The sequence below is a fragment of the Ursus americanus genome, chromosome 19 (assembly GCF_024610735.1).
Source record: "Ursus americanus isolate L20-20 chromosome 19, mUrsAme1.1.p, whole genome shotgun sequence".
Classification (NCBI taxonomy): domain Eukaryota; kingdom Metazoa; phylum Chordata; class Mammalia; order Carnivora; family Ursidae; genus Ursus; species Ursus americanus.
The window spans coordinates 39,578,016-39,596,537 of record NC_142145.1 but is presented as its reverse complement, the minus strand read 5'-3'; the positions used below and the strand labels follow the sequence as shown (position 1 = coordinate 39,596,537).

General features: G+C 37.6%; 1 protein-coding gene across 4 annotated transcripts in view; it reads right to left on the bottom strand.

The window, feature by feature from the left end:
• The window catches only part of DSC2 (desmocollin 2), a 35,409-nt gene that overhangs the window by 8,825 nt on the left and 8,062 nt on the right, over nucleotides 1-18,522 (bottom strand). For 2 of the 4 annotated variants that reach the window (XM_045781933.2, XM_087869904.1), the window contains exons 2-11: nucleotides 17,919-18,003; nucleotides 16,193-16,392; nucleotides 15,149-15,268; nucleotides 13,711-13,866; nucleotides 10,434-10,578; nucleotides 9,333-9,499; nucleotides 6,430-6,564; nucleotides 5,998-6,183; nucleotides 4,000-4,256; nucleotides 3,736-3,878 (exon numbers count right to left, since the gene is read on the bottom strand). In XM_045781933.2, the coding sequence (XP_045637889.2) occupies nucleotides 3,736-3,878; nucleotides 4,000-4,256; nucleotides 5,998-6,183; nucleotides 6,430-6,564; nucleotides 9,333-9,499; nucleotides 10,434-10,578; nucleotides 13,711-13,866; nucleotides 15,149-15,268; nucleotides 16,193-16,392; nucleotides 17,919-18,003 (1,594 nt within the window). The remainder of the gene's footprint in view (nucleotides 1-3,735; nucleotides 3,879-3,999; nucleotides 4,257-5,997; nucleotides 6,184-6,429; nucleotides 6,565-9,332; nucleotides 9,500-10,433; nucleotides 10,579-13,710; nucleotides 13,867-15,148; nucleotides 15,269-16,192; nucleotides 16,393-17,918; nucleotides 18,004-18,522) is intronic. The other 2 variants (XM_087869903.1, XM_087869905.1) reach the window with 1 other exon arrangement.

Sequence of the window (18,522 nt, the reverse complement as noted above, 5' to 3'; positions counted from 1 at the left end):
CCTCGACCAAGGCGACAGGACCTGTGATACCTGCAGTGACATCGAGGCAGAACCGGGAGACCTGGTTCTGCAATGTGGGTCCCAGAAGAGGACAAGGTGAAGGCAACTGTAAGACTGCTATGGGGTAAAGTTGGGGGGAGAGAGGAAGAAACCAAAAACAGAAAGCAAACTGAACACCTCCTGTGTAATATAAGCTTGCTAGTCGAAATTCCAGAACGAGCAAGAGCAACGCTGAAAGGAAAACCAACAAAATCGCCCATCGGAAGATTAATTCACTCAACGCAAGACGTCTCTGAAACACGCATATGTAGTATCTCCAAGGTAACTGTTTAAAGAACAATGAAATTAGAGCTTAAATTCCAGTGGAAATAAAACAGCAACATTGCTCTAACAGGCACTCTAGAAGAAGAGAATAAATAGAATGGCAGGGAAGCACTATTTAAAGAGAAAATTGCTGAGGATAGCCCAGAATTAAAGAGAAGCATGGGTCTCTCTCTCTCTTTTTTTTTAAATATATGCTGACAGCAGTGCTACATAAATAAAAATAAACTCACACCATAAACATTGTATTAAAACTACAGAATGCAACCTAGGGAGCCAAAAAAGTTGCCTAGACATAATAACTATGAATGGACAATAACGAGATTGACAGTAGAAAAAAACCTCAGCACCATGAGACGCCAGAAGATAATGGAGTATGACGTGCACAGTGCTGAGGGAAAGAAGGACTTGACTCAAAACTTTACATCAAGTCAAATGATCAAATCGGGCAGGAGAATGACATTAAAATATTTTTCGGAATAAAATGGGTAGGGTTTATCACCTAGACCACACCATTGGGAGAACCAGTAAAGGACGAATACCAGCAAGAAGAGAAAGGAACCAGGAGAGAAGGAATGAGATGTAAGAAACAATGCAACGATCTCTCCCGTTGGACAGCTTAAAAAAAGAGAGAGGAGAGGGAAACAAAGAAAGCAGGGAGCTCTGTATTTTATCTCCCTGGCATACTTTTCGTAGGACAGAATAATTTCACCTCTCAAAGTCTCTTGTGCTCATGCTATGTGCTGTGTTCTGGCTCTATGTGAAAATTGGGACTGCGGAATGTCCTGAACATTTCTCGCCATTGGAGTCCACAGAGTTGGAAGCACATGGCTTACTGAGTCTGGTTGATCACATTGTCTTTAAAAATTGACCTCTGCAATGTCTGTTCTTCTGCCACTATGCTAAATGCTTGAACTTCCCTTCCATTAAATATTTAGAGTTGTGCTATACACTCCATTTTTGAGGCATTGTGATTTGTACTGGTGTACAATATTTAAGCCAAAGATCTTAGACATCTAATTCACAGTGTTTCATGGCTCTGTTTTTCATCTGTTGACTAAATAAATGATACTCTAAGTCATTGGAGTGTATGCATGCAATGCTCACCTTCTAATATCAATGCAATTCTATATGAGTAAGTACGAATTCCAAATATGAAGTCACAGAAGTGAACTACCCATGGTTTCGTGATTTTTGAGCATGGCACCCTCCTGATCAAGGTTTCAAAACTTTTGAAAGCCCGCTCCTCCCCAAAGCTGGAATAATACAACAAACATAGAAACCTAAAACTGAGCTAGCATAGAGGAGATATCTGAGTGACACTGCCAATAGAGCTGAATCTGAGAAGACACTGAGAAGAAGAGAGAAATTGAACCCAAGGTTGAAGAAATAGCTAGGTTCGGGAGAGCAGAAGGTAGTATCAGAAAGCATATGGACCAGGGGGCGCCTGGGTGGCGCAGTCGTTAAGCGTCTGCCTTCGGCTCAGGGCCTGATCCCGGCGTTCCGGGATCAAGTCCCACATCGGGCTCCTCCGCTGGGAGCCTGCTTCTTCCTCTCCCACTCCCCTGCTGTGCTCCCTCTCATGCTGGCTGTCTCTCTGTCAAATAAATAAATAAAATCTTAAAAAAAAAAAAAAAGAAAGAAAAAGAAAAGAAAAGAAAGCATATGGACCAGAGAGGAAAGTGTGGAAAAATTTATACACAGAAGCCTTGCAAAAGTGTTTTAGAAAGAGGAGGCATGTGCTGTAGAGAAGCAGGAGGATGGGAAGTGAGAATGGACCCAGGGTCAGTGCTCTCACGAGAGATCGTCTTGCATTAGGAAGCAGCTGGGAGGGTCCAAATGAAATTAGCCAGCATAGATTTTAGAAAAGATAAAAACAAAAACAAGCAAAAAAAAAAAAAAAACCCTTTTGTATGATCTCCGTTCATAAAATAAATAGCTGTAACATTATTTAGCCCCTACCCTCTTCAAGAGAAATGAATGGAAAAGGCCCCATGACACATTTATTCTGTTCCACGGTGATGATTAGCTCATCTAAACGCCATACAAATATTTGCTCTCTCAATTATTTTATCTCCTCTGCAACAAAGGAGAATGTAGAATATAATTATATCCCAAATCTCTGATCGCAAATAGTAAATTTATCTGACCTATCAACAAGCCATTTGCCAAGTGCTGTTAAAAATGTAAAAAGAACAGATTTGATTTTCATGTTATTCTTCTTTTTCACTTGCCTTTGGCCAAAAAGCATGTCCTGACAAAGGGACAAAGGACGCTAAGGCCTTAAAGGACAGCCTTTCATTAATCAAAGTTAAATTAATAATAATTACAACCTTACTGATTCAATCAATGGATATGAACCATTTCTCATTCATTTACAGAGAACTGAAACACCTAAAACAGCTCCCCAAATCGCTTCTAAACTAATGCTGTACGCTATAGTATAATAATTTCTATTTGCTGTAGTTAGCAGACTTAGTTTATGGATGCGGGAAGGTCAAATGTAGGTTATGCACTAAATGGATCTCATACATAACCGCTGTGCTCATATCCCTCTCCATTTTGTAGGACTCACAGATCATTTTACATTTCATACGGTTTTATGGATTCACAGTGTTTGCCTTTCTAATTTTATAATATACCGTTAATCATGACTATGATTGTTTTTATATAATGTCCTTAATCAGAATTCTAATCCCCAAGTATATTGAGAGTTTCCCGTAAAAAGATACAACAGGTTTCTAGGAACGCACTATGGAGCAATCAGTATGTCCTCCGTGCAATGAATTTTCCTGCCAAACTGAGTATTTTAAAAGTCATGACTAGACAAATTGAAGCTAATTTTACTAAAGTAACTTTCCCAATTTTCAATGATTGTTTACTTTTAATGAATTACGGTTTCCAGCATTTCTATTACTAAATTATTTTATAATTACATCAAACTGAGGGTGTTATTAGAAAGCAGGCATGACATTAGGAGAAGGAAGGGAAAAATGAACAGGGGAAATCAGAGCGGGAGACGAACCATGACAGACCATGGACTCCGGGAAACAATCTGAGGGTTTCAGAGAGGAGGGGAGTGGGGGATGGGCTAGGCCGGTGATGGGTATTAAGGAGGGCACGTATTGCACGGTGCACTGGTTGTTATAAGCAAATAATGAATCGTGGAACACTACATCAAAAACTAAGGATGTACTGTATGGTGACATAATAAAAAAATTAATTTAAAAAAAGAAAAAAAAAGAAAGCAGCCAAGACTTAATAAATTACAGCAAACCTTTTAATTGCTCTATGTCTTCTGGGGAGAAATACATTTTGAGAATATATGCAGCTGATTTCAAATCGATGTTGTTGGTTTAAAAACTGAGGATGTAAGTAGGTGGAAATTGATGGGCTTAAACACAAAGTTCTTACCTTTGTCTGATGCAAGAACTGTGATATTGTATATACCACCTCTGACACTCTCTGCCTCTCTATCCAGGCTTCTGAAAATCGTGATCGATCCTTCGTTTTCATCAACTGTGACCCACCCTTTCGGATCAGTTAATTTCTTATACCTGTTGGGAATGATGAATTAAAATAGCAAACTGTATCATAGGCCAAATTACAATTCTGGCATCAACACAAGTTATGAATTTTAAAAACATGGTAAATTTGGGGTTAACTAAAACAGGATACCTTATACCACTGCTACTTCTTGTTTCAGGGTCATATGCTTTATATCCATTGCTCTTTGTTCCCGCTGGCACATTTTCTTTAATTTGAACAGTTTGCACTGCAGGGCTACACTCAGGGCCCTCGTCCTGATTTTTTACATTAACAGTAACTGTTGCTGTGCTCATGACTGATCGTGAACTAGCCTCTTTAGAATACGGAGCTTCATTAACGACACCGATCTGTAGGTTCACCTGTTGTCTTTCTTCATAATTCAGTGGCTACAAAACACAAGGGTGCTGAAAATCAGATCAAGACATTTAAGATTTGGCCATGCTAACTGGCATACATAACTAGCGTTAAGAATAGTCAGGAGAATATTAAATATATACCCAGAAGCCAGGTGGTGGTTGGAGGAGGGGAATGCACCTGATTCTGTATTTGGGTGGGACCAGAAAAACAAAACAAAACAAAACAAAACAAAACAAAAACTGTTGCTCAACTGTGAGTAATATCAGAGGACCTGATAATGAATTCAAAAAGCATTTAAGGAAGGTGTTTCAAGGTTAACACTTGAGAGATTACTTTAGGAACTCCATACCCTAATCAACATGGTTATTTACTACTCCATTCATTTTGGGACAGCGTATCCTATCCTTCGGAGATGAAAAAAATTATTTGTACCTGGTTTGGGGTAGAAAAAGTGGGTCAAATTTTACAAAATGTTTTTCAGAGAGGACAGAGAAGAAAATAGAAAGCTCATGGACATTACACTTTCCTTTTTTAGCTCTTCCATCCCAGTTACGTTTTAAAGAACTGGTAGTACCAAATTTAATGGAAGGTTTTTACTTTATCTTGCCTGATATGTAGCTGTAATGAGAATAGGTAAAGACATTTCCTGCACAACGGAAATTCTGTCAGGTCCTGGACTTCACAGAGATAAAATTGCTTCTTAGAATACCAAGGATTAGGGCAGGGGTTGGATGAGGAAAGAGAGAGGATTCCAAAGACATTGCTTTGCTGTTTTGAACAGAAAAATTAACCCATAAACTGCAGTTAATTTTCACCACTGCAAGAAAAGGATTTGTCATTTTGATTCATGCTCTTTGTGAATATGTACAAAAGGGAAACTCCATGGACCCAGGATAGAATCATGTTCTAATTAAAGATGCACATTAATAAGACTATGACTGTGTCCAAAGCAGGTGGCTTTATGGGCTAACTGGCTTCTGAATTGGCAGGGAGGTCTTCTGAGATGTTGCAGAAGAGTATTAGAAGGAGGTTTCACAAGTATTTGCGTCTTTGAATGGTTGAGGATTCCCATTCTCGACCGAGAAAAAAGCTAAGGTTGTAATGTATGCCAGATACAGATGAACAAATTTATAAATGCTGTCCCTGTGGGTCTCACCAGGAGTAACTCACCATTTGCGAAATTCAGGAAATAAGTGGGGGCTCCCTGACCCAGCTATAGAAAGAATAGGCTAGGAAAGTTTGGCACTGTCCCATGGGCATCAAGGCCGTGCAGGTTTTTTTTTTTTTTTTTTAAGATTTTATTTATTTATTTGACAGAGAGAGAGAGAGAGACAGCCAGGGAGAGAGGGAACACAAGCAGGGGGAATGGGAGAGGAAGAAGCAGGGTCCCAGCGGAGGAGCCTGATGCAGGGCTCGATCCCGGAACGCCGGGATCACGCCCTGAGCCAAAGGCAGACGCTTAACCGCTGAGCCACCCAGGTGCCCCAACGCTGCGCAGTTTTTTAATTGTTAGGACATGTTGGTTACAAAGTGGATACTACTGAACACACACACACATATAATATTATTTTAAATACATGACTTTATAAAAGGTTCCTCAATATGAATATACTCATCCCATTATAGATACGGAGAACCCAGCATTTATATTTACCTATGTATCTATTTTATTCCTATATTTACCAGAATTCCCTTCTTTTCTTTAAGCTCTAGTAAGCTAATCTATGATATTATAAGCTACAAATAACTAATTTACCAATTTATTCTTACCTTAACCACACACAGAACTCCTTCATTGGTTTTGGGGTCTGTTACTATTTTAAAATTCCCATTCTCATTGCCCTTTAAAATGGTATAATTCGCTCTCCAATTAGCAGTATTCATTAAATCCTTATCCTCAACAGTAACACGCAAGATTTCCACATCAACTGTATTTTCTTCCACTGATGTCACATACTAAAATCATAAAAACAACAAAAAAGCCTTAATTAGTAACTATCACAAATAGAGCACTGTGGGAAATTTAGTTCTTCTAATTTCCAAGGACTATGTTTACAGGATTTTAAACCCTAAGTCCAAATTACTGTCATGTGATTGGGGATACTGCATCTGAAATCATGGGGCAGGCATGGATGGAGTTATGCATGTTTAGCAATTAACACCGGCTCGTACATTTTTCTTTTATTACTATCACGTACTTACAGAAGTACGGGTAAATGTCGGCAAGTTGTCATTTACGTCTCCAATATTAATGATGCAAGTTGAAGTTGTGTGCAAACCAAAATATTGACCATCCATGTCTTGTACTTTTATTTTCAACTGGTATTTATCAATTACCTGAAAAGAAAGAATTTACTTATTGAGTGAAAGCAACATTGTAAATGAGACCTTATTTTTCACTCTGTAATTTTTCTTGCATTAAAAATTTAAGACGTACACTATGAAATGTCATAGTTTTCATGTATTGGCAAAAGAATAATTTCCTCACACTAGTAATTTCTTACTAATTTTTTTTTAAAGATTTTATTTATTTATTTAACAGACAGCCAGCGAGAGAGGGAACACAGGCAGGGGGAGTGGGAGAGGAAGAAGCAGGCTCCCAGAGGAGGAGCCTGATGGGCGGCTCGATCCCAGGACTCTGGGATCACGCCCTGAGCCGAATGAAGGCAGACGCTTAACGACTGAGCCACCCAGGCACCCCTTAATTTATGAAAATAGAGTAGTCTCCCAAATTTAAAGTGCTACTCTCTATAGAATACAGAAAAACTGGTTTTACTTTTACTCACCAGAAAGGGAAGATGTAGCCATAGCACATTTTAAATTGCTTAGCAGTTAATCAAAATCTTTATCTCCTATCCAAAGTACATTCTTAGGTTGAAAAATATATAGCAGTGACTCTTAAATTAGTCTTGAATAATAAAGTAAAATAACCTCCCATAAAAAAGACAGATTTTAAATATTTACATTTGTAAAAAGATCTGGAACTGTATTTTTTTTTCTCTCTATGGAAAATGTAATCTGGTTCTTAGGGCTTTACATTCATCAGGGATGATAGAAGGCTCATTGCTAGTTTAAAAAAAATGTGCTTCTCCTCATAATGGTTTCATCTATCATAACTATTGAGGCATGAAAGGATTAAAAGCAACTCTAGGGGCGCCTGGGTGGCACAGGGGTTAAGCGCCTGCCTTCGGCTCAGGGCGTGATCCCGGCGTTATGGGATCGAGCCCCACACCAGGCTCCTCTGCTATAAGCCTGCTTCTTCCTCTCCCACTCCCCCTGCTTGTGTTCCCTCTCTCGCTGGCTGTCTCTCTCTCTGTCAAATAAATAAATAAAATTTTTTTAAAAAATAAATAAAAGCAACTCTAATACTGATGCCTTCTAAATGAATTTTAGGAGCCTTGGGTTCTTTTCTTAACTCTAAAAATAACAAATGTAATCTCTCTGGCAGTTGGAAAAGTCTTTTTAGCTAGGTTATCTCTTCTATAAAATGATGATAATAATACCTTTTCTATATAATTCACATCTTTTCATAAGACAAAATAATATGTAAAAAACCATCCTGCCCTTTTACCAAGAACGTTTACCCTTCTCTCAATTCCTTCTTAAACTTTCTTGTCCATTATGTCTTCCCTAAAATAAAACTAAAATTTCTCTTTCTCTGTGCTTTTTACACACGATTTTCCTGATGTACTCTTTTCTCATAATCAATCACATATGCAGAGCTGAAAAATACTGGCCTCATTTAAAAACTCATGCTAGTCTACTTTCAAGGAGAGAATACATATTTTGTTTGTAGTGAATTAAGATTTATTCAAAATAATCAACTGGCTGATAAAACAAAGAAAGAAACGAAGTTTGGGACCTAAATATGAACTTGCAATATCTTCAGATGGAAGAAAAATTATGATGTTTAAAGAGCTTAAGGGGTTGAAGGGAACAGATGACAGCTGGGATCCTGGCATCAGTAAGTGTCCCCAGAGCACGTGGGTAAAAACACTCTGAGACTCCCTTCATTAGTCCAATGTTTTCGACTGACTTACGAGGAGGAGCTACGCAAGACTTGATAAAAGAGGATTTGGACTATAATCTGCTTTTCCTGAGCACATAAATTCCATGAAGAATCCATATAATTTCTGGAGCTATCACTGCAATTTATTTACTCATTTATTCTGCAAATGATACTGTATTCTTCACTGGTATGTATAGTAAGAACAAATGAATTTATAAGGAGGACATCTATCATTATTCAGAGTACTGTATTTGGAAGACGTTATATCTTAATAAAGTGAATCTGTCACTTCAAGGAAAACAGCTATTTGTTGTCAATGATAAATTGGAGTTTCAAACAAAAATGAGACTTCTGGAAAACTTTTATCAACCACTGTGATATCAATGGAGGTGAGAAGGTGACTTTTTTCCTATATTGCTTAATGACATGTGTTAATCTATGGAAGATTTACATAACTCAGTGAACCACTATTTTCCAAATGGTCAACACATGATGTTACAAAATTATACATGGATAAATTGTCCAGAGTACAAGATACACCGATGGGTTTTAATATAACAGAGTATGAAAGCTCCTTGATAAGGCTTTAGAGTACGCATTTATGAAACTAACATATATGAAACAAAACTTGTCAAGTTTTGGTGTAGTATCAAAAGAGTAGCCACAACGATCTGAAATTACTATTAAAATACTCCTCTCTTTTGTAACTTCGTATCATGTTGGATTTTCTTTATATACTTTAGCTAAAGCTACATATTTTAACAAACTGAATGCAGTAGGAGATATGAGAATCCACCAGTCTTATATTAGGCCGGTTTTAAAGAGACTTGGAAAAATGCGTTATAGTGTCATTCTCAGCAAATTATTAAGGAAATTTGACTTTGTAAAACATACATTTCAAGAGAGAACAAATTAGCAGTTCAAAATTAGCACACTGCAAGGTTAGTGACCTCCATCAGCATACTTATGAACTTTTCTAATTAGATTCACAACATGCTTTTCACAAACACATCTACAGGTGCTCCACAGAGATCTATACAGATATGATTCAGGGGCGATGTGATAATCAGGTTTTGTCTGCTGACATTTAGGTTACCTCTCTGTCTAGCTGAGATGAGGATGTGGTGATCACGCCTGTAGTCGGATGCATGGAAAAGAGCGTGGGGTACGCGGGCAGCTGCTCGATGATGGAGTACTTGAGACGCGTGTGCATCGTGTCAGGTTCGTCCTTGTCAGTTGCACATACCTGTCCCACAGTAGAACCTACATATTGAAAAATCCTCTTTAATTTCCAAAACGTCTACATTTTCAACTTTCCCTTTATTTCATTCCTTTCCATCTACCTCAAAAAGATTTGGGGCCACTTAATTATATGGCAGAGCAAAAGTTTTTATGTGTTTGCAGACTTCTATATGAAGTATCATTTTTAAAAATTCCCAGCATTCTAACACATGGGAGATAAATAGTATTTACTGTATTTACTGTATACTTTTATAAATGTTGATAAAAACCATCCACTGCCTATGTATTTCTAGACTAAAGAATTCTAACTACTCTTTAAACTTTTTCAATTTATAAGTCCGCCTTTAAATTGATCAAATAGTCAAAAATGTGTCCAAAACTCTTGGTTTAGTTAGATCTTTCTGGAAGACTCAAAAACTGCCTTCTGACTTCCAGCTGATACGGTCCATTGACATAAGATTGAGAAAACCTTTGTATTACTCTCAATGACGTTTATGATAATGCTCAGAGTACTGTCAATCATTTAATCAGTATGGAATATCAGTAGATCTCTTCAAGGCTAAGACTTCAATTGCTCAAAGACTTATTCTTTTTAGAATGTGTTCTCTTAAAAGTATTTCTTTTATCTCACATAGGAAGTAATTGAGTAATTTCTCTAGTTTTCAGGGACTAGGCTGGGCATTCCAGGTGTATGATGCATCATTTAATCTTCACAACAATCTCGCATATTAATAACCCATTTTACAGATACGGAAACTAAGGTCTGTCAGGACTAGGAAACTTGGTCACAGCACACAGCTAGTGAAAGGCAGAGCAAAATTCCACCCACAGCAACCCTGATTGGCAAGTCCCCTGTTCTGGTCGGTGGAATACGCTGCCTTCCAATGGTCACACTGAAATTCAATTTATGAATTAAAACATTAAGTTGCCATACATTGTTAAGGTAGGTACGCACCAACTCTGCAATTTTCAGAAACTGTAAAAACGTAAGTTGTTTCTGTAAAAATTGGATAGTTATCATTTTCATCTTCAATTCTGATTACCAGGGGCAGTGGAAGCTCTGGAGTATACCCATCCGGAGTTGTGGCGAAGGCAATTAGCTGTGAAGAGTCAAATAAGGAAAAAAGCAAAATTAAAATTTGGTTCCAATTTCCATTGGCTTTAATTTGGAGACTGTTCAGCATTGCAGTGTGAGTTTCACCATTTGTTATTGTTTGATGATGTGCACATAACCTTAATGCCACAGGAGGTGGTTAATCTCATGGTATACTACAGCATTTTATGTTTATCGAACATAATAACATAAATAATTTAGTTTCTTTACTAGTGCTGTACTGTTGTTGATGAGTGTAACAGCTTTTATTATTATTGCCCCAGAACAGTCTTGAAGATTATTTTGTGGGATTTTTTTGTTTTGTTTTGTTTTATTCAGTTTTTTCTTTTAATCCCAGTTGTTAACATAGTGTTATTATTAGTTTCAGGTGTACAATATAGTGATTCAACACTTCCATACAACAGCCGGTGCTCATCACAAGTGCACTCCTTAGTCCCCATCCCCTATTCTTCCCATCCCTCTACCCACTTCCCCTCTGGTAACCATCAGTTTGTTCTCTATAGTTAAGAGTCTGTTTCTTGCTCTGCCTCTCTCTATTTTTCCCTTTGCATGTTCGTTTTGTTTCTTAAATTCCACAATAGGTGAAATTATATGGTATTTGTCTTTCTCTGACTGATTTATTTCACTTAGCATAATACTCTGTAGCTCCATCCATGGCATTGCAATGGCAAGATTTCATTCTTTTTTATGGTTGAATAATATTCCACTGCATATACACGCCACTCTTCTTTATTCACTCATCTATCAGTGGACACTTGGGGTGCTTCCATAATTTGGCTATTGTAAATAATGCTGCTATACACACAGGGGTGCTTGTATCCCTTTGAATTAGTGCTTTTGTATTTTTTGGGTAACTGCCAAACAGTGTGATTACTGGATTATAGGGTAGTTCTATTTTTAACTTTGTGAGGACTCCCCATACTGTTTTCTACAGTGGCTGCACCAGTTTGCATTCCCATCAACAGTGCAAGAGAGTTCAGGGCGCCTGGGTGGCTCCGTCAGTTAAGCATCTGACTTCAGCTCAGGTCAGGACCTCTGGGTCATGAGATGGGATCTCAGAGTCACATTGAGCCCTGCCCCTGCGGCCTCCCGGCTCAGCAGGTAATCCGCTTCTCCCTCTCTCTCTGCCCCTCCCCCCAACTCACGCCCACTCTCTCTCTCTCAAATAAATATATAAAATAAAATCTTTCATGGGGCGCCTGGGTGGCGCAGTCGTTAAGCGTCTACCTTTGGCTCAGGGCGTGATCCTGGCATTCCGTGATCGAGCCCCACATCAGGCTTCTCCACTAGGAGCCTGCTTCTTCCTCTCCCACTCCCCCTGCTTGTGTTCCCTCTCTCGCTGGCTGTTTCTATCTCTGTTAAATAAATAAATAAAATCTTTAAAAAAAATAATAAAATCTTTCATTAAAAAAATGCAAGAGCCTTTTTATGGTTTCAGGTCTCACATTTAATCCATTTTGAGTTTATTTTTGTGTATGGTGTAAGCAAGTGTTCCAGTTTCATTCTTTTCATTCTTTTGCATGTAGCTGACCAGTTTTCCCAACACCATTTGTTGCAGAGACTGTCTTTTTCCCATTCCCAATTCATTCCTCCTTTGGTGAAGATTAATTGACCATATAATTGTGAGTTTATTTCTGGGTTTTCTATCCTATTCCATTAATATAGGTCTCTATTTTTATGCCAGTACCATACTGTTTTGATTAGTACAGCTCCGTTTATCTTTTTTAAAAAGATATTATTTATTTATCTATTTGAGAGAGAGAGAGAGAGGGAGCACGAACAGGTGGAGGGGCAGAGGGAGAAGCCGACTCCCCGCCGAGCAGGGAGCCCGATGCGGGGCTCCATCCCAGGCCCCTGGGATCGTGACCCGAGCTGAAGGCAGATGCTTAACCGACTGAGCCACCCAGGTGCCTTTTGTTTTTAGGTGTCCTTTATTTTTAAAGATTTTATTTTTTTTAGGTAATCTCTACATCCAACATTGGCTCAAACTCACAACCCTGAGATCAAGAGTCACACGTTTCACCAAATGAGCCAGCCAGGTGCCCCCATTAGTACAACTCTGTAATGTAACTTGAAGTCTGGAATTTTTGTTTTTATTTTTCAAGACTGCTTGGCTATTCAGGGTCTTTTGTGGTTCTATACAAGTTTTAGGATTGTTTGTTCTAGTTCTGTGAAAAAGGCTGTTGGTATTTTGAGAAGGATTGCATTAAATCTATAGATTGTTTTGCATATATGGACATTTTAACAATATTCATTCTTCCAATCCATGAGCCTGGAATATCTTTCCATCTATTATTTTGTTTTGTTTGAAAGTTCCCAGTGCATGGGTTTTAAATACCACTCTCTAGATCTTCATTAACTTTGGATTCTTAGGATGCCAAATTCCCCAGTGCAGTTAACTAGAATATTATCTTATATTCTACTAATTAGAATTTCATGCATATTGGCAGTTATATTTAGATAATTCTATTCATGAGAACTTTTTACTTTAAAAAAGGAAAGTCAGAAACAGAACAAATGCACGGCTATAAATTGTGTGTGGAATGCAATTTCTTTCTTTTAATTTTATAATATGAATTTCAATTCCAATTTTTCTCATAACAGCTCTCAGAGAATGCAGAACATCACAGGTACTTAGAAGGCCAACTTGTAGCAATTCCAAACCTAAATCTTCGATTCTGGGGACGCCTGGGTGGCTCAGTTGGTTCGTGTCCGGCTCTTGGTTTCAGCTCAGGTCATGATCTCAGGGTCATGAGTTCAAGCCCTGTATCAGGCTCCCTGCTCAGCACACAGTCTGCTTGAGATTCTTTCCCTCTCACTCCCTCTCTGCCCCACTCCCCGGTCAGGCATGCTCTCTCTATATATAAAATAAATTTAAAAAATCTTTTTTAAAAAGTAAAAAAAAAAAAAAAAAAGGTAAAACTATCATACCAATACCAATCTAAGAATCTAATGCTCTTTATTCTATAAAGCTCTTTATGTTTCAAGTCTGTGCTATCAGATGGAGCCAGAGCACAGACAAGCTCAGAGAACAGAAAAAGGTAAACAAATTGAGAATGGGAGCTGAAACAGCCAAGCTTAATAATGACGAATACAATATGTAAACTTCAGACTTTACCTCAAAAGATTCATACTCCTCACGATCTACAGCCCGAGTACAATACAGGTTTCCAGTGTCTCTCTCTACGTAAAATAAATTCTTGGGTTCTCGGTCCACCCCAGGTCCTCTTATGGAATAGTATATAGTGTAGTTTTGTGCAGTGTCAGATTGAATCTAGAAAGTAGATATTATATACATAAGAGACAAATTTTTAATTCAGCAAAACTTTCATCTCTATATACTTATACAATCATATTGCCATTTTTGTTGCAATAAATATTTGCCCCCTGTAATTTATTATCATGTATGAATAAAAAACAGCAATAGAATAAAGAAGCCCAATAACTGAGAAATTTCAAGAGCAAGGCATGAGGAAAACAGTGTAGTCGTGTCTTCGTTTTCCAGAATAACTGAGAAATACTTTAAGGTTAAATGGTACCTATGTGGACCAAACACTTAAGACTTTAACTGTCTGAGTAAACAAAGTATTCTGAGCATGAAAAGTTACCCTTTTGTCAATTTTTTAAGCTTGAATTTTTATTATACATAACATAACATTTGAGACGCTGGGTTTAAAGTTACTGTCTACAGGCAAAACCATGGGAAATGCTTTCTTTCATTAGTTTCTGTTATTTGTCAGCATCTTTTTTCATTATGGAAGGTGAGGTGAAAGGGGGCGTGGAAATGAGTGAGAAAAGAAATGATGTAATATCCTGGCAAGTGTGATATTCTGGTACTTGATTCAAAAAGCAATTTTTTTTCAAGTTGTTTTGATCCTCTTAGTAAGATCTTGACTATAAGTCAGGATGACTAACAGCTATTTTCAAATGATTTCTTTCCCTACTTTAATACGCTCTTCTCTCAATTGTATTAAATTTATTGGTGGGATATAAAGGAGAGTTCTCTTATAAATTTCAAGAACTGAGAGAAAAGAAACCCAAGTCAAGAACTGAACGGTCCTAGCAACGGATAGTGGAAGAAGGCAAGATTTGCTGGGGTTGCTACTAAATTTAAAAAGAGAGAAAATGTGGATCCAGTATGATTTAAGTAGTACCTTTGGGGATAAACAATAGAAAGGATGTATGTGTCTTTTGCCCTTCACGGCATTTGTCCTGGCATCAGCAATTTCATCTATTATGGAAGACGTTTTGGGGTTTTTAGACTATGCCGATGGGACATGCTGGCTCATATGAAAATTCATTAAGGAACCATGTGTTTGAGAGAGCTAGATGGGTTTTACAATTTCATAAATGGACTTTGCATGACTAAAACTGCAAAAATGTGTATGCTGGTATAAAGATATATATTTGTACCCAGTTATCAAAACATACAATACACATACTCACTCATGTACTCATACAAACTGTTTTTAAGATAACTGCATATTCATTGTCCAAATTTAAAAAAGAAAAATGGAGACCATAAACTTTCACAGCGAAAGGAAAGTAAATTGTACCTGTTGAAGAAAAAGTGGGAAAGGACCCAAGGAATTCTCTAGCATTGAACAAGGAATAGGAGCCCATCTTCTCTTGGCACGTCTTAGAACTTTTTCTTTAGAATGCCGCTTCTTTAGTACCTCAATTTAGAACACAGGAAAAAAATAATAAAGTCCATGATTACTTTATCCACAAACATTGACACGCTGACACATCTCTCAGGAAGATTAACTGGAAAGGTGTAAGACCATGGTGGGAAACCAAACTAAATGTCAACACTGCAAAAAGATAAAAAATAGCGGTCCTGTTATCACATCAATCCTCTTGAGAAAATAATTTGGTACGAATATGGAAGAGAGAGATATGGAATTGGAAGCCTAGAAGCAAAATTAAAAAACCAAAAATAAAACCAACAACGTTACTGTTACCATACTGCCATGCAAAACCATGGGAGGAGAGAGATGCAAAGATAACGTGAGTGACCTTCTAAATCTAGCATATGCACCTTGCACTCACCAGCAACTAGGAAGAGCCAGGGACCAACAGAGAGATCTGTGTCAGAACGAGGAGAGAAAAATGGTGGTAACTCTCAAGCTGCTGCAGTGAATAATGGCTGATGGTTGAATAGAAATCATCTGGATCTTTGGTGTCAGAGGCTAATAAGCATGCATGAGGTTCCTCAACCTAAAATAGTCATCTACTTTTAAGACTACAAATTATGCTAAGATACGTATAGACCTCCAGAGACAGAGTTTCAAAATTTATTTTGGAAATCTATTCTACAGGAAACATTAAGAAATGCTTCTTTGTGTCTAATCTCAAGTTGTCATGCTGTAGCCTCCCAATTTCTCTGTTTATGTCCCAAATGAAAAGCAATTACAACCTAGAACAACTGATGAGGCAAAACCTTTTTTCCACCATTTGAACACTGCTAAGTTGCATGACGGTTTCCATTCTTCATCAAGCTGAACTATCCCACATTCTCTCTGATTCCACATCTTCCCTGATAATGTTACACCTGCAGAAAACAATTCATTATACTTCATTTTTATAGTCTGGTGTACCTTTGTTTGATGCTGTAAAAGAACAAGTATTTTCTTTTCTTCTTGGTTCTCAGTGTCATAAAGTAATATGGTAAAACTTCTCTCCTCTGAGGACAAAAGAACAGCATTTGTTGTATAGACAGAACCATCTTCTAAAATTTGGAAATCAGGATCACTTGAATGAATTAGATTTGCAGATTGAAAGCACTCCTTCAGGTTAACTGTAGAAAATATACACAGCAATCGTTTGTAAGGTAAAACAAAACAATATATAGTATTAACAGCAATCTATGCATTTGGGGGTGGGGAGCCAAAAATTACATTGACACTTGTAAATGCTGCATTTTTAAGAGTACATATGAAACTATATGGTTAATTAAATTGTGCATAAACACATACATCACTCCTAATACCTACTTTATATCTGTTTAAAAAAGACACATAAGGGGCGCCGGGGTGGCACAGCGGTTAAGCGTCTGCCTTCGGCTCAGGGCGTGATCCCGGCGTTATGGGATCGAGCCCCACATCAGGCTCTTCCTCTATGAGCCTGCTTCTTCCTCTCCCACTCCCCCTGCTTGTGTTCCCTCTCTCACTGGCTGTCTCTATCTCTGTCGAATAAATAAGTAAATAAATCTTTAAAAAATAAATAAATAAATAAATAAATAAATAAATAAATAAATAAATAAAAAAGAGACATATGTCCTAAAATAAACGCATGTGAGTTCCAGTGTTTTAATATGTAAACCAACACCAAAAGAAGTTTTTCTTTATTAATGAAATTAGCTATAGAGGAACACATGAGAACTTAAGTTAAACAGAATCTAGAAAATTAATCAGCAGTTATTAAATTAAAATATTCAATTCTTTCCGTCTATTGTTAGAGTCATTATATTCTGTGTTCTCACTGGTCTGCTCTTTCCTGTACGTCTGAGTTATGTGAAAAAAATTAATTGATAAGGGGCTCTTGAGTGGCTCAGCTGGTTTAATGTGGGACTCTGGATTTCAGCTCAGGTCATGATCTCAGGGTTGTGGGATCCATGCTGAGTGTAGCCTGCGGATTCTCTCTCTCCCTCTGCCCCCACCTCTGCATTCTCTCTCTCTCTCTCTCTCTCTCTCTCTCAAAAAAAGTAATAATAATTAAAAGAAGCAATTCGTAGAAATATTTTTGTAAAATACCAAACTGTTTAACGGTTAAAATCCAAAAACAACGCCTTTAAACTCAAGAAATAGATTCAATACTATTTCTCAATTTCATAAAAGTATGTTATAACATATACCATCACACCCAGGTAGTATGAATATTAATACTTATTTATTACTCAAACTAAACCTTTTTATCTACTTCATTTAATCATGTTTTTCAATAAAGGACAATATTTCTTTTACTGGAATGACATTATATGTATTACAAATGATACTGTATTATATGAGTTTTTTTTTTTTTAAAGAATTTATTTATTTATTGGACAGAGATAGAGACAGCCAGCAAGAGAGGGAACACAAGCAGGGGGAGTGGGAGAGGAAGAAGCAGGCTCACAGCAGAGGAGCCTGATGTGGGGCTCGATCCCATAACGCCGGGATCACGCCCTGAGCCAAAGGCAGACGCCTAACCGCTGTGCTACCCAGGCGCCCCTGTATTATATGAGTTTTAACTATTAATTCCAATGCAGCTATCCTTCTAAAAATTACACTAATTTTACAAGACCATACCAAATAAGATTTATTACGCATTTTAGCAGTTTCTTACCTCTACCAACAAATTTCTCAGCATCTAGTTGGGAGGGAACATGTAATATGACTTTTCTGCAGGCATCACAGGTGAATGTTAAGATCTGAAACATCAAATCAGTATTATGCATTAGAAAAGATCCTTCTAATCTCTACATAGTTTATACAAATTAGAGATTGGTATAATTATAAATTAGTTTATACAACTAGCAGAATAAAATTTAAAAACATACACTGCAGTAGAAATCAGAACAGAATTGTATGGAGAGGAAGAATAAAACAAAAGACCAAGAGTCATGGCTCCCTCCTTCACAAAGCACATAAACTCCAAGAATTCCTTTCCCTCTTGGGTTCTGTTTCCTATTCTGCAAAAAGGAGGTAATAGTGCATTCACTAACTAATGCAGGGAGTATCTCGAGGAACGAATGACAACCGATGTGAGAGCACGAAAAACTTGGGTAGGCAGCACAGGTATGTGAATAGGAAAAACAACCAAAACCAAATTTACGGAGTCAGCAAAGTGTTTCAATTCATAGTCAACTGCCTGTGAACTATGGTACCAAATCAATAACATCTTAAGCAAAAACCCAATGCTTTAGAAAGAAGCATCCACTCATTTCACG